Below are 17,309 nucleotides of genomic sequence, written 5' to 3'. Positions count from 1 at the left end.
ATTTGACGGCATGCAAATGTCCTCGATAAACCCTGCATCTCTGCAGCTTTCTCACTTTTATTTTTTTTAGTAGAGACAGCGCTACAAGATTTTTATTATTGCACTTGTTTTTATTGGACTACATGCATCTTGACAACACTTACAATAGTGTATAAATTGATGCAGTGATCTTTACAGAGGCAAAAGAAAATAAAACAGCAGATTTTTTATTTTACAAAGTAAAATCATAGTTAATGTATCACAGTTGGATGGCACAATGCTTAGACCTAAAATAATTATTGTAGTTAGCTGTTCAGAAATCCTTGCAAAGTCTGAATCATTTTTGACCAAGTAGACTTAATATTGGCATTGCTTAAGTGGAACATGGGTTTGTTTCTAGAATGACAAAATCCAGTTACAATCACAACAAATAGGACAACCTGTTAACAAAGTAATCCACTCATTAATACACCAACACATAAAACAGGACAATATTTGTTAGTACAGTGCATCATAGGACAATATTTGGCACAGTGACTATTTTTATATCCACACAACACTCATTTTTACATGATATGTTCACATGAAGAGGTAAAGCAATGTCATATAAATCTGTTTTGTTCTTTTTTTTACACCAAACTGCTACATTGGATAAAATATATATCTTATTGCCAGAGTGATTCTCACCTACCCATGCTGTTCACTTCGTGGTAGAGCTTTGAGAAGCTGAACTGACTTAAGAAATAAATAAGAATAGTTTAGTAAAATCTGAAGAAAACCTTAAAAGTTAACAAATTTTTAAAGTTAATGTAAGTGCATGGCCTCAATATACAGAACTTGCATCTGAATGTCCAGACACATCATTTTTTTGTGCATTTTTTTGTATGTTTTTATAAAACTTTATGCATATATTGATAACAAAATAACATCGATTTAATGTATACCTCATCCAAGTATAAGAAAATATAATGATGTCATATAATTAAATAATATATTGTCTAAGTACTCTATGTAAAAGCCAGAAAACAACGTTCCCCCCATGATATGTAAAATTATTGTTCACAGCATACTGCAAAGAATTTAGTATTTTGATATTGTTTGCACATTGACAAAAATGACATTTACAAGAAAATGTCACATTTTTTTTGCAATTATCACTTAACAAATTGCATAATTATTTGAACATTTACCTCAAAAATCTATACCACCCACATACAACACACATTTATTTCTTGACATGCAAGTGTGCCGCATAGAATACATCATATTCATTTGCTATAAATATTACAGGTAATACATGTCCTAAACACGGTTCTATGTGTTCTAAATGGGTCACTCTGCGGCTAAATTGTCTTTGCTGATGCTCATTTTGAAAGTGTGGCATAGATGCACAGATTTGAAATGTGCAAACTGGGACTTGAATGAATTGAAGGCAGGTTGTGAGCATAAAATCTCTTCTTGATTTGTGCGATGGATAAAGAGATCAACACTTTTCTGGGATGTGAAGTTTTAGCAGAACCCTCCAAACCTACTGGCATCTCAGTTCAAGAGGTGTGAAAGGCCTTAAAGTAATTTTTTTTATTGCAGTGTCATAACCTAACACTGAAAATCTTATAATAATGTAGCTTTTTATTATTTATTCCCTTGATTGGAATAATATATCAAATTTCCAGGTACTTGCTGCACCCCTTGCCACACCTCTGACAGTTCCCACGAATAGATCTGATGAGATCATTTATTAATTTATACTTAGTCAATTGATCAGAATATCTGAGAACGTTATATTCTTTGGAGTATAAATATAACAAACTCATTTGTCAACATAGGAAGTGGAAGAAGACATGCCATTCAAGCAGACGTGTTTGTAAGAAAATAGTTGGAAGAAGAAAAAAAAATAGCCACCAAAATTCTTAAGACAACTGGAATTTTGACAAATAAGGTTCCTGGCATGGCAACCTGTTTGAAATACTGGACTGTTTTAAAAAAAAATCTGGATTTCAGGAAGATAGTAGTGAAAAAAAACATCCCTAAATAGATGTGAAAGTGGTTCACCAGACACTAAACCAATCACGATCTCAGTGTCCAGACTTACTGCAAAGCCTAGAAAACCTGTCGGCTCAGCTGAACTGAATTGAGCACATGAAGAAACCACAACATCCGGAAGGTCTGGAGAGATTACACAAATATCACAAACATCCTATAACTTTGTGATTTGGTATTGAAGACTAAGAAGCCATTATGTAAAACACACATCGTTCCAATTTAAATGGTATGTTTTCTAATTTTTCCAATACTAAGGATTACGTGTATCTTGGTAAGCTTTATGCCTGTGTATGAAGTCATATTTAGAGTGATGGAAATGAAATCTACCTAGATATTTAGATTTGTAAGACAAAAATATATAAAAATATAAAACCAGGGGTGCCAATGAATGTGCAGTGGAATCTGGGTTTACTGTAACCTAAAATGAAACAATATGTTGTTCACATTATTATTGCTTTATTACTATCATTGGTACTTGGTTATTTGGTGCATTCCGGATGGACAGATGCTTCACTAGAGAACTGAAGGATTTTATGCACCACAGCTACTCTTGCAGCACATGTTGTGCTCTTGAGCTCTAGAGTGTTATAAAGTTACATTCTGACTTCTGCTCTAATTTCTTTTCCAAACATGTTGGTGACACTAATCAGCCCTTGTAGTTCACTTCTCGTTTTCTTCTTGGTAAGCTGTGAGAAGCGGTCTCTTACAGCCACTGTGTGACATCATATGATCCTTAACGCTGTAGAGAAAGGCTGTGAAAGCATCATTTCAACTATGACGTAAAACAGAAAACGAGAGCATTTTTTGTTTTATTTTGGTTAATGGTTTTCTTTTTCCCCCAACCTAGGATCCCTTTTTGTCCGGCTGGCAACATTAATTCACTTCATTCCTCTGCGGAGCATTTGATTTGCTGCAATGAGCATGACGCTGATGATGAATGCAATCGCGAAGGCACAAATCAGGCTTTTACGCACACATGTGTGTTTTTCCTGCTGCGTTGGGCTTGCTGTGAAGAGATTTAGGAAAAGAAAAACAACATTAGTGCATCACTCAGTCTTAACACAGCTTGAATATGTCAAAGAAGATATATAAAAAAAAAAAGAGGAAATTGATTAAACATACTGTCAATATCTACGTGAGACTCTGGACTGTTCAGGTGGTTTTCCTCGGTCATGATGATGTTCTCAATGTCTTTCATGGTGAGATGGTCACGGAAAGTGTCGTACAGGAGTCTTTTCAGCTCATCTACTGTCAGTTTTTGCATGTCGCACTGGGAACACAGAAAATAATTAGGAGGAGAAATTTCCCCTCCACTCTCCCATCCCTGATCGCCAGCTTTGATCAGAAAAGACAAGCCTGAGACATTGTTCAAAAGACAAAGGAACTCAGTTCTGTCTTAGCTCTGTCTCAGATTCTTTCAAATTAACATTTTTTCACATCTTCCAGAGACAGCTGATGAAATTTTGTTTCTGGATCAAATGTGCTGCACGATTAAAAGGGGATTTTTGAAGCTAAAACTACAATAAGCAAATTCCAGTATCAGAATGACTGGCAGAATTTGCTGTAATAATTCGAATTTTGCAACGTGAGAACAGCAGCCTATACTCTAATTGATTGAGTTATTATCCCTCAAATTACTGGTGAGATGACTGAGTCTACCTTCCAAAACACGGAGTCAAAGTCTGCGCCGTGGAACTTATCAGGCATCCCAGCAGCAGAGAGCTTAGGACCAAGCAATGTGACAAATTCCTCAAAGCCAACCTGGCCGTCACCTGATGAAACAGACAGAAACTTGTCACGGCAGAGCTCATGTGTCAGACCGTACACAGCAGAAAAACAGTGAGAGACGGACCATCCATGTCAAGTCTTTGGATGATAACCTCCAGCTCCACCTCGTTCGGCATGTAGCCCAGCGAGCGCATGGCCATTCCCAGCTCCTGCTTTGAGATAAAGCCGTTCCCATCTCTGTCAAATACCTTGAAAGCCTCCCGAATCTCTGTGGAACAAGCATATTCACACGGTGTTATTGGTTCATATTGGATAGTTGTTGTTTTTTTCCAGTCTTTTAAAGCTGTTTCAGTCACACATGATGGGCAATATACATAAATATAAACTGTTTAAATTAGAAGTTTATAGCAGCTTTGCAGAGAATTTCAGGCAGTTAATTTTGGTCACAATCTCCCTCACTGAGCCAACATGCTGTGTAGTTAAACTGAAAGTATTTTGAGACTTTGCTTTGATCTCCAGTCCAGGTCAAAAGCATATTTGCCTCATTTCAATGATAAGAGCTCATACAAGTTTAACTCTGTCACTTTTCTAAGTTCCTTTAGCAGCTAGCTCTACAGCAGAGCAAACTGCACTTAAACTGAGGCAACAAAAAGCGCTTGGGTTTTAGCAGTATTATTTTTGACTTCTGTCCTCTAAAGGTCCTACTCTCCACAAAACATAATTGCTATAGTGATAAATATCATCCAAATATTGTGCTCAAGAAACATGTAGAGATAAAACAGAATGAAGTGCTGACCACTTCACTTGCTACTTGTCACTTGCTACATGTTTAATTTTTTTAATTATTTTGGAGCTTTTCTTGTTGCTATCCTCATTTAAAACTAGTCTTTTAGTATTCTAGCAAAAATAATAATTTATAAGCTGCTTGTTTGTGGCAGCCTTCTTGCTAATTACAGCTATTAAAGATTGTTTTGTCCACATTTATAAGCCGCACCTTCTGCACCACTTGTCACCATGACCAAACTAATACTGGCTATAACAGGAAGCATTGAGAAGGTTTATTTGTTTCTAATTAGCTGTAAACCTTCTAAATAAGCCAGCAGAATTTACATTTGGCTCCTCTTGCTCTGCATCAAAGTATTCTGTTTGAAGTGGTGAGAAAGAGCAGAGCTGTACATCAAAGGCATCGACCTTAGTGGTTCGTATTGATGCAGCATCTCAAACAAACGGGCCCGATTCAAATAGTCATGAAAAAAAAAAAAAAACAGAAATTGGATTCCAAAAAAATAAATGATCTCACTCATGATTAAAAAAGCCAACATACACCCATTCTTGCTCCATAAGAGAAGAGAAGGCAGATACTGCTGATCAAATGTATTGATTACCAGAAAGTGTGCATATCCAGGAGAATGTGTCGACACGATGTCAAGAAGGAAAGAAAACGTCAATGAAGCAATTGTTGCTGCCCATGAATCTGGAAGGGATTATAGGGTAATATTTAACCTATTTGAAAAGTGAACGCATTTAAAACAGTTATCAATCTTTGCAAAGATGCCAGGCTCGCTCTAACGCATAGTAACGTGCTTGGTGAAAACAAACCAAATCAATGCTTTGTCTAGCACAGCAGCGGAAGGGTGAAGATTTAGGTTCCTTTGGCAGAATCTGGAGTAATAAACTCTGCAGTATTCAAAAGTCAAACCTGAGGCCAGAACAATTAATCTGCAACAATCTTTTCTTGAAAGAGATAAAAGGTGGTACAGCGGCCTAGTCAGACTCCAAGCCTCCACCTGATTAAATTTGTGTTCCGATGAACAAAAGCAATGTTGTAAAGAAGAATGATATAAGATTACTCTGCAGCAATGTGAGACATTTATAAAATCACATATAAAAAGACTATTTCAAGTCACTCTGATTATAGGTGGTGCTTTGTCTTTGATTGTACTGGAAATCAAGGAAATCATATCTTTTCCATATCTTTATATTAAGACAGTCAATAAACAGGTGATGGGCTGAAACAGCTAAGGAAATCTGATAGGAAGAACAGACAATAAAACTGAATTGATGCGTCAAATTTACCCCAGTCTAATGCATGAGTAATGTGGGCTTAGTCATTCTCTGCCATCAAGTTTCAAGATGACAATTACCTAAATGTTTGGACTTTTTTTTTTTTCTTAAGTATTGGTTCCAAAATAGACATTCATTAAACCGTGCTCAAGTTGAGTGCTTTTACAATAAATTGAGCTCATTTGCATGCGCATATGTAACTTTGCTAACATAATTTGCATGCAAGCGAAGAAACAGGAACAATTTATCTTGTGTGTACATAAATCACTGGAACTTGGCAGACAGATTGAGGTGTACTGTACTGGTTTGAATTTATACACTGGAAAAAAAAAAACAATTTACTCACAAAAAGCGAGTAAATTGAGGTGCTTCTGGTCAAGCGACACGCTCTTTACAGTACCTTGACATATCAGGCGTAACATATTTGTCTAAATTACAGCCAAGAGCGCTGCTTGAGTTTCCTTATCTTCCCGAAGCTCCACCTGAGATTCAGTGTCGCGACCTCTGGTGCCAGCGTCAAATAATGAATTCACCCAGCCAGCTGGACAGCAGCCACACTATTGATGGATTTACTTGTGAAGAAGCATTTTGCAGAAAGACAAACAGATAGCAGCTTTTAGAAGGAGCATATACATGTGTTTATGTGCTTCAAGAAAGCATTTGCATTTAAATAACTGATAAGCTTCAGATGCAAATGTTTCTGTTGCATTAATATAAATTAAGGGATTACAAAATATAAATGTCTAAATGAGTTTCTGATGTTTTACTTGAACACAAATACTACCCAAGCAAATTAAAATTCAAAATCACAGCAAAAAGTAAACAGTATGAAGCATTTTCAATGCGTCATTATAATTCCTTTAGCAGAAAAGTCTGATGCAAGTAAAGCGCAAAGAGAGATGTAAATAGCAAAGAACAAAAAATGCTAGATATTAAAAAGGGAGGTTTTATCTGAATGCATTCAACACACTCAGCTTTGATTGTGTCCTTCATCTGACAATCCGCATAACCTTGTAGTGCTACAAGCTTTCAGCAGCTCAGTGATCTAAAGCCAAGGCCAGCTCACTTCTTCTGTATGGAATCACTGAATTACAAAAAAACTGCATCAGCATTTGCCCTAAAACTTTACTCAAGGTCTAAATGGGAGAACAATTACTGTTCTATCCAGTGACGAACGGTTCAGAAATACTAGCAAAATAGTGTGGGACAATAAGAAAACAAAAAACACACCGTTAAGTTGTTCTGCTGTATTTGAAGTACTTAAAAACAGCAGTGCTCTACTCACTTTAAACCAGTACGGTAAAAAAATGAATTGAGAGCAAAATGTTGAAGCCTTGACAATGTTTTGCTAACATTCACAATCTAATTCTACAGGTTTTATATGTTAGAAAAATAACAAAAACATCAGTTTTTTATATAAAAGTGGCTAGTGGTGTGTTTGTGTCAGAGGAACTCGGTTTACTCTACCAGTTTAATAAACTGTAGAAGTTATATTTTAAACTGTGACATATCAGCAGAGGGTTGACAGGGCGTAACGATTGGTATAAAATGAGTGCCCTTAACCTTATGCCTGAAACTAAACTCCTCATTCAATAAAGTCAATTAGTGAGTTTCGGAAAGGGAAGGTCTCATTTATTTCCCCCTCCGTGGTAAAAAAAAAAATAATAATAAATTTACAGTCTGCTCCTGTGTGTTCAGAAAACTGGGTGATGTTTAAAAAAGGATTCGCTTGAATGACAAAGTTTCTATAGCTGTGGTGTCATAGTTGAGCTTCTTTACTTTTAGTGGCAATTAAAGCATTCAGAGATGCTAAAAATTGGTATCAAATGACTACATTTATTTAAGAATATTCTGCAAGAGCTTTAATCTCTCCAACTAAGATATATAACACAGCAGCACTAACCTTTCTAAAATGTCCTATTGCTGATTGTTTCCTGGATTGTTTCATCTTGTCTGTGTTTATCTTGAAAACACGTTTTAGTTATTTTTAATTGACTGGATCTGTAACTCGAGAAAGATCAGAGAAGCAAGGACACTTTATGCTTTATATCCCTCGAGTATATTTCAATCACTTTGTTTCAAACACTATAAAAAAAATAAATCTGGGTTTAAAGGTCTGCTGACCTTTCATTTGAACTTAAACCGAACATGAAGATCAACAGATCGCGCTGACCTTTCTCACCGTCCCACAGTCCGATTAATGTTGCACGATGTTGAAACTGAAAACATCAATCACAAGCTGGCTCACATTAAAAGTTGATGCCAAGATGCCAACTGCTGCAGACTAGCAGCTGCTGCAGACTGGCAGAGTGTAAGTCCTTCTGGCCCGAGGCAGAAGAAAAGTGACTGAAGCCCCAGCATATTGATTATTGGGGAAATCACAGATTTTCAAGCCAGATGAAAAAGAGGAGACTACACTTGAAACTCTGTTGTTGTTGACAGGAATAAGGGCCAGGAGCCAAGAAAGAGAAGGGGAAGGTATGTAAATGTCCTGCGACTGGGAATCGAGCTGCATTGAGGATTGTTGCCTCCATATCTAGAAGCAGCCATCTTATCTTCTCTCTTAAACAAAAACACCAACTTAGCTATTAGAGCAGTATGTCTGTATTCTTTGACTTCTTTCTGTTCTCTCAAACACACGCTGCTTGCAGCAGCAGATGGCTGCTCACATGAGCCTGGTACTGCTGGAGGATTCTTCCTGCCAACAGGGAGTAGTTCCTCTCCACTGTCACCACATGCTTGGTCAGGACTAGGGATTGCCAGTCACTCGGTCCAGACAGCTTTGCTGGACTGGATTGTACTGCACTAAAATTGGGATCAAATTGGACTGTATATTGTTGTAATATTGATGTTTGCTTGCAATTTTAGCTTGTTCCTGTCTAAGTCAAAATGAAGATAGCTTTTTAGTTCCTAACACAAAACAATCCCAAAAAGAACAACAAAAAAAGTTCACTCATTGGGTAATTGAAGGTTTACATCTAATTATTTCCTAAAATTAAAATTTTCAGGAAAAGGCTATCAGGAAAAAGAGGTATCAGCTACAAAACTGATCCCAGTTTTATCGCCATTGCTTGTACACCTTTTGTAACCACACTTTTCCTTCCTTTTAACTTTCCATCAATGTGCTCAGATACTACTGTCCATAATCGGCTGACCTATTTAAAAATGACGTTCTTTGTCTTGTGTCCTCCTTGTTAAGGGCGTCAATGGCTGCTTACGGGACAACTCTCAAGTCAAAAGTCCTGTGACATACAACATGGTGACATTGTATTGTTTCTGCATTAGGAGTGATTTTGCAATTGTCTGGTGGTTGTTGTGGTGGTTCTGGCTCCACTAGCAGTGCGCACCTTGATTTTGGTTAACAAGGCTCTGAAGTTTGGCGATATCTCTGCTGCTTGTGGAGCTTTTCCAGCCCACTTTATCCTTCCACTTGACTTTCTGCTAATGTGCTCAGATAGTACGCAGCTTTTAAACAACGACCTTTTCTAACTCAACCTCGGGATGTCAGTGATGGTCTGCTGGACAGCTGCCAAGTCAGCAGTTTTCCCACGATCGTGTAGGCCACTGGATATGTTTTTTTGTATCATCCATCCCTTTTATTTGTCCAAAGAAGTACTCAAATCTTCTGAGAAACTAAATCGTCAGTTTTCTGTAAGCTGTATCACACAGTGATTAAAATGAACAGAAAGAAACTACTCTATATTATAAACATTGTTGATTTTTGTGATTTGAATTACTGGCTTTCCTCTGCAGTGCAAACCGTGGAAATCCCTGTGACAGTCGGCGACTTCTAAACAAACAGCAAACATTATCCTTGAGGGAAGACATCCACCAAGCATCGGGAACACCCCACTGGGACTGTCCAGTTTGCCACATAAAACCCTCCTCACCTTCACTAACGATCATGACACTGAGCGATACCGTAATAGACTCGATTCAGCAGGAGGTAGATGAAGTCTCTGCTCCACGGGAATCCGGACTGAAGAGAACAACAACAGGCAGCACCTCAGCATTCAAAGTTACTCTCTCTGTCCAAATACCCAGCAAAAAAACTTTTCAGAATATTTTACGTCAAATTCGTGTCAACTTTACGTGACTCTGAACTAGATTAGTAATGACATTATCTGTTTGTTTTTCTAAACTGAACAGCAGATTAGAAAAAAAAAGAATAATTTCTCTCAGTTAATATCAAACAGGAACATTTGAGTCAGTCTTAGGAAGAAGAAAGACATTCTTTAAAGAGATGAAAGATGTAAATTAAAACTTTTTTTTCCTAAATCAAAAAGGCATCCTTTCACATCCAGGGGTGATTTAAGTCACTTAAGAAGAAGATTGTTTTCCCCTCTAAAAGAAAAATAATACATATATTCTGTTGTAGATGAGTCAACGTCTTGTCCTGACATGATATTTTCTGATTAGAACTGAGATGAAAACATGAGTCATAAATAAAAAGCAGCGACAGCAGAAACAATGACACCATATCCATGTAAATGCGACTCTGGAGAATGTTACAAAAATGTTTACGCATTGCAAAAACCCCTTTAATGTTTAGGGTAATTCTTTCAATACCTAAATCAACAAAATAATAAGAAAATGTATTAAATAAAAATACATGTATTAGCTGAAACAGCTCAAGTAGTAGATAACAAATCAAATGTATTTTTGAGGAGGGAGGTAGAGTCTCTTCAGACTTTGCCAACTTGTCCAATACATTAATGAAGAGCTTTTTTTATGACATTGCTGATGGCTTTTCCCCCCCACAAAGTTGCTAATCAAAAATATCAAGATCATTTTCAAGTAAAATTCGTTTACATCCGGGTGAAGATCTGTACAGGACTTTAAATAAATCTGTTGTTTTTTATTTTTTCAATTGTGTGATCCATCCTTAAATTTCAGCAAATGAATTCAATGGCAAAAAACCCCTGAACAAATCCAAAATTAGTACAATTTCTGTAATGCACGCCAACAATATTTTCCCGTTGTGCCAACAGGAACATAGATTTTTATAATATTTCATGAAACTGTTGCTACAGTGAGATGTATCTTTAACCATTTCTTGTTGCATAATTTATCCAGACCATCCAGAGTCCTGAACTCTTACAAGCTCTTCCCAGAGGTTGTCTTTAGGGATTTAGGTGTCAGCACTGAGAGAAAGGCCAATTTGTTTCTGGTAAATCATTTCTGAGTTGATCTGGCTCGGTATTTCGGCCTGATGACATGTTATCTGCAGCTGTTTCCCAGGCGTCGCCTAATTTTTCGTCAACATTTCCTGGTGTTTCAAATGATCCATGATGCCATTCACTCTAAAAATGTTGCCAGGCTCTTTGGATGAGAAACAGGCCCGCAGCATCACAGCTCCTTTTCTGTACTTAACAGTGAGAGAGGAAATCTTTGTCATGTCATATTTATATCCCAGGGAAGCAGAAAGTAAAAAGAACATTTTAGATGTTAAAGCTGCTGTTAGGGGTGACAATAAGTGTTGCGTCTGTTATTTTGTTACAAATAATCCTTAACATGGGTATCCCCTCACCATCAATAGATACAGTAAATGCACTCAAATTAAAGGTGGGAAAACAACCAATTTGTCTCCATCTTTATGTAAAGTTATCTTTCAGTGGCCTAAACAAATAATGGCAGTAGAAATATTTAATTTGATAACTTCTGCTTTTTTTCCCCACAAACTGACTGTAATTCCCTGCAACAATAACCAACTCATGCAGAGTTACTTGACAGCAAGTGGTTGTGCTATGGAAAGCCTGCAGCTGAAGAAACTCCTGCTGTCAAAAAGTATTTGAATCCACCACCTGGTGCTCTCGCTAGACTCAAATTATGATTACAAGTCAAGTCACACATTTCACATGTTCCTTTAGCTAAGTAATTATTTCATTTTTGTGAAGCTGTTGGTGTTTTGAATATGCTTTTTAAAATATATTTAGTTTCTTGTGCAGTGATTAATGTTTACAGGAAGAAGGTTTTCATTGTCAACAATGAGAAAACAGTAAAAAAAAAACATTTTGTCCTGCTGAAAGGATGCTGATAAAAAGCCTGTTTGATGTCGGGTCAGTATATGACCTCTTTTACGTGCCTCTCCTACAGTCATAAGTTGGTATTTATGGGTTGCCTGAACTGCAGCTGTTGTTCAGTGCAGAAAGATCACAAACAGATTTTATTTACTTGTCCAGCAGCCAGATATGTTTTTATGAGTTAAGTTCTGTCTCATAAATGAGAACCTGACGAAGAAAAGGAAAATAATTGGAGAGTTGGAACAAATGCGTCTGACAGTACAACAGAAATTTTACATCAAAATAAAATGCCACAGCATTCAATTTTAATACATCGCAGTTTTAAAAGCTCGTTGTTGTGCGCTCAGTGAAATAAATCAGGGCTGACTCCTAAAGCCAAACGAGAGCTGGACAGGGAATCCCACCCATGGTTCAAATTTCCATCAACATACATTAATACACAAATGCGGTACATTCATCTGCTTCCAATTTTACTGCAAAAAAGCTGAATTTGTCAGCACAAAAGAGGACAGCTTTGCATACAAAGTGGAAGACTGCGCTCCACTACAATGCTGCACGTCTGGGGGATTCTCCTGCTGGCTGCGAACTATAAATATTGCTCACATCCTCTGTCATCAATGCACCAAGGAGCGCTACAAGCTCGCAGACACCTCCTGGGCAGTAAATGCCGGGAAGTCACAACCGCTCAGCCATAAAACGACAGGCTTATCTGTGTCAACACGTGCGATAGTTAACATGTCTGCCTGTTCAATGCAGGTTATTGATTTCAGTGCCTGGGATCCAGTGGGGATTCTTTATCTTAACTGTCACGTCATAATTTTGGCTTGCTCTTTTTCGTCAAATTGCCGTGACAAATTTCTGTGGGACTGTGTCGAAATTGAATAAATTGCAGAATATTCCTGAAGAGTTAATCACGGCAGGATTTGCGAAGCGTGTTTTATGGCTCAAACGTTAAAACATTTTAAAAAATATCATCATACAGTAACGTAACATACAAATGTGAGGGTTTATTTCTCTTTTATCGCCACACATTAACTGAAATATCACGTCTATATTTAGTTTCCCCAAATGGTCGTTTATAATGGCTTTAGATCCAGCTTTTAATATAGTCCTCGTTAAACGGGGAGACACTTGGCAAAGAACGATGTCCACTTTAAGCACACTCCATCAAGAGAAAATTATCCCAAATAAATGTGACATAATAACAAAATGAACATCATTTAGTTCCCATAAAAATCCTGAATGTTTCAAGAAGTTTAATTAAAGGTCTTTTCATATACAGAGAGTGCTCATCCAAAACACTTCATAGGTCAAACAGCATAGCTTAGAGTTAAAAAAAAAACCTAAGCATCTGGAAAATGTTAGACATGAATCCCAATCAGTTTTCATGCTTCTCCCGTCCAATAAATGGCAGCGTTTGATCCAAAAGAACGACAAATTCTAAATCAGCGTTGACCTGTTTTGTAAGAAAACAGGTGGACTTACAATATTTTTAAAATAACAAACAGTTGCAATGATGTCCTATAATTAAATCCTAACAAGTGAAACACAAACTGATTCTGTGTAGCGAAGTGGGACTTTCAACATTCACTAATGTTTAGCGTGACATAAAGTTGACTTTTTGGGTGACAGTAGATCAGAGCATCAGAACAAAAGTGCTCATCAGAAATAAAGCTACAATGTCTGTCATGATCCTTGAAGGGCATTTGTTGCACTTTGGATTTTTGACTTTTCTATGTGTTTTATTATGATAGTTTTCTTCTCTGCTGTGTTTTAATTACTTCCTGTGTCTTCTCATAACCAAGATCCTTTTTGTTACTTTTGTTCTTGATTTCTTATCCACCCTTGTGTGTGGTCAAGCTGTCAAATGTATTATTTCATCTTCTGTTCTCTCTAACATCCTGTTTTCCTTATGGCTGCAGCCTGTGGTTCATTGATCGTGTTCGATTTACATCAAGTAATTACTACCACAGTATTCAGGAAACAGATTTTCATTAATTCCTTGTCAGATCCTCTTCTCAGATTCACAATCCTTGTTTCTGTGAGCTTATTTCATTTGAGTTACAACAGAACTTGAGTTTACGACCCTTCCTGCATCCTCAGGCATAATAAACTACCACACTAGTTGACAGCTGGCTTATTGTAATTTAGAAAAAGTTTTTTTTTTAGATTACGTTATTTATTACATGACACTGAAGTGAATTACAGGCAGACCTGGCTCTGAAGAGCACTTTTAAATGCCTTGGTAAGGTCTATTAAGTCTGGCAGCGCGTGTCTCATTTCTAAATATTTCTAGGTGAATGATTGAGATGTTGCCATCACTAATTCATTCCTCAGTTGTCATTTTGTATTGCATTGACGTCGTTCTTGGGTGCTTTTAAACACAACTTGTGACTCAATTCTTGCCTGTGAGGTGTTGACTTTCAAACTTTTCAACATATTTTTTTCACGTGATACAAATATAATCAAGTTTATAGAGTCATGTGTCTTAACGATAAAAAAAAAACCCATCAGGGTTTCTGATAGGGGCACAAAGTGCAGAAGGTGAGAGAAAAGGGCCTGAAGCCGCGGCACTGACCCGACCCACTCAGGTAACCATCTGCTCAGACAGTGTCCCCTGGAAACAGCAGACCCATTAGGCGCCGTAAGCACTTCATCTGCCTCCTTAAATCTCTCCAAGTGAAGACAATATCCTCTCCCATCAGGTCATTACATTAGTCTAATCCTCACTGCTGTCACTGACGTGTTTGTTACGGTTCTGCTGGAAAATGTGGAAGCAGCACTCAAGGTGATAGTCAATTTATTACACATGGGATTGGTATTCATATAAAATGCCAGGTTGAATAGAGCAAAGGGCTCGAGATGCCAGAAATAATGAGACAATCTTTGTGGAGGTGGTTTAAATAGAGTAAAACGTCCATGTTTTATTAATTTCAACATTTTAATAATAAATAATTCTGTGCTGTGGCCCTTTTTTTTAATAAGTAATTTCTTCCAGTTATTTTTATGCCATTCGACTTTTTTGTTCTGATTTGAGGAAGGGTAGATAAATTTCTACATCCTTCTCCTTTTTCAATATTCTGTCAGCTTTGTGCACTCTCCACCAGTATCAGTGGGAGTTAAACTGTCCCTCAGGATGATGCTGCCACCTCCATGTTTGACAGATGTTAGAGTGAAAAACTTCACTTTGAACCCTTCAAACATTCTCCTTATTATATTTAAATAATTCAACATTTGCCTCATGTCTCTGCTTCTCCATGTGGGCAGATGGAAACATTAGTCGACCCTGAAGGTGGAAAATGTTGTTTTTTTTGGTATCAGTACGCTTACACTTAAAACATGCCTCGTTGTTCTTCCAGCATCTTCTTGGGTTTACGACGCAGTCAATAAATTACTGAAAAGTCCATTTATTTCAGGAACTTGATCCCTAAGCAAAACGCGTCTTAGAAGCGATCAATTTTCACAAGATATTTTTAATCTGATTAAAATCTGCCTATGTATTATAATTTATTGAATATGACTGTTTCCATTGTTATGAAGCACCTTAACCAATTTCCTTTCACTGAGGGGCAGTTTGGGTGTGATGGTTACAGTCCGGTATCCAAACCACCAGAACTGGTTTGATATCCAGAGATGAAGGATGCTAAATTTAAAGCCCTGACATCAGGTCTAAAGGAAATTAATGAACTATGCTTAAAAGCTGGTTCTGTGCCAGGAAAGCAGCAGTTCAAGTGAATGCTAATCTTTGAGCTCAAATATTCAGCTACAATGATGCTTGTTGGTATATCTACAATGAGAATAGGAAGATTTTGAATAAACTTGTCACAGTATATGCATTTGTTTGAGTGTGAGTGTATAACTTTGAGTGGATTGGATAAAATCACAAATTAATCAAACTTTAAAAAAAAAAGTTTTGGTTGTTTGTAGTTTAATCACCCAAAACTACTTAATGTTGTTGTGCTTTTGAATTTGTTGAAGTGGTTTGCACCTCAGGGCCACCGTATTAATCTAATTGAAAACCTTAATCTAATTGAAAACCTATTCTATTCTGCTTGAAAACTGAGTCAGTATGATAAGAATACAGGTTAAATGTCCAGCCAAGATTATGACAAAGACCTACAGATGGCTTTTATTTGCTGTATTTAGAAAGAAAATGTAAAGAAGGAGAAGAGAGGACGAACAGCCTCCATCTTGTCTGGTTGTCTGCTCCTCTACACCAACCAAGTGCTGCCCTGTAATTCTCGTCATAAAAATCCTCATAGTCGAATGTTATATAATTAGAAAGATTATTTTCTAGCTTAGTAAAAATGCCACGCGTCAAAAGGGAGACACCGATGACTCTTCTTTAGTTAGCAAACATTTATTCAGCTGCACAAAAAGTGACAGCTGTGGTATTTTCAAGTTGTGAACCAGCCTGCACTGCTGTCAGAAGGTGGAGTAACACGTGTACCAAATACAGGACTCACAGGAGGCAGCCTAGAGGGAAACCAAACACCTTTAATTAACAGCTCGATAGAAAACCCCCCAAAAAGGATTCGGGGCAGTAAATTTTAAGTCAACAGGTGTCCTGACCGATTAAACAGTCACGAACCAAACAGAGGAATTGCCACAATGAACTGCTGGGGAGCAAAGCAGGAGGAAAGAAAAACAGAAAGAAATGATCAATTTGAATTTGATTCGAAGAAGTGTACGTATGGAGGACTAAACGAAGGAACAGAAAACAAACAAGAACACAGAATGTAAAGGAACAATAATATTATCAACAAAATCCAGAGGTATTTGTTCTGCTTATCAACTATCCAGCCACAGTTCCTGGATCCACACAGACATGAGGAGAGCACGCAAAGTTCTTGCAGGTCAGGAGGTTTATGCTGCAAGGTAGCAATGCTAGCAACCAGATAAATAATAATATTTAAGAACCGTGTCAAATGATGTTAATTTCCATCAATTCATTAAGTGGAATTTGTGCTTTGAATAAAGTGAATTTGACTTAAACTTACCCTCTAACCTTCTGTACTAATTTAGCTTAATGTTTATTTGTTCAAATGCAGCAGACCTGGCCCATGAATATTTTTCTCATTTATTTCAGGTGTCCTTCTGCTTCAGCCTGACAGCATTAATTTGTGGGATTTGCTGTTTGAAAATAATGTTTTTACACGTCTCGGCATACAGAGTACATGACTTATTGCTGGCTCACTACTGTCGCGATAATAATTTCCATTTTTCTAAAATGAATCTCTTGGAAGTTGTTTATCTGAGGCACTTGGTTTTATACGCTGACCATTGTGCAACATTTCTCTTTGCACAGGATGCAAGGTCCCTCTGTCCTTGTGTTGTGTTTGTCAGTGTGGGCTTTATTTTCCACGTGTCCCTGCCACAATGTCACCGAGAGAAATTCCTGCTGATTTAATCACATATCACTGTCTGTGTATAAATTATTCATTTAAAGTAAAAAAAAAGTATATATATATA

General features: G+C 37.2%; 1 protein-coding gene across 1 annotated transcript in view; it reads right to left on the bottom strand.

The window, feature by feature from the left end:
• Positions 1-190: 190 nt before the first annotated feature.
• The window catches only part of cabp7b (calcium binding protein 7b), a 20,046-nt gene continuing 2,927 nt past the window's right edge, over positions 191-17,309 (bottom strand). Inside the window, exons 2-5 of the mRNA XM_008424209.2 lie at positions 3,875-4,018; positions 3,682-3,794; positions 3,145-3,292; positions 191-3,028 (exon numbers count right to left, since the gene is read on the bottom strand). Coding sequence (XP_008422431.1) covers positions 2,901-3,028; positions 3,145-3,292; positions 3,682-3,794; positions 3,875-4,018 — 533 coding nt within the window. The 3' untranslated portion in view covers positions 191-2,900. The remainder of the gene's footprint in view (positions 3,029-3,144; positions 3,293-3,681; positions 3,795-3,874; positions 4,019-17,309) is intronic.

Source organism: Poecilia reticulata, linkage group LG12, assembly GCF_000633615.1.
Source record: "Poecilia reticulata strain Guanapo linkage group LG12, Guppy_female_1.0+MT, whole genome shotgun sequence".
In the NCBI taxonomy this organism is placed as follows: Eukaryota; Metazoa; Chordata; class Actinopteri; order Cyprinodontiformes; family Poeciliidae; genus Poecilia; species Poecilia reticulata.
This window is presented reverse-complemented; position numbering and strand designations above follow the sequence as displayed.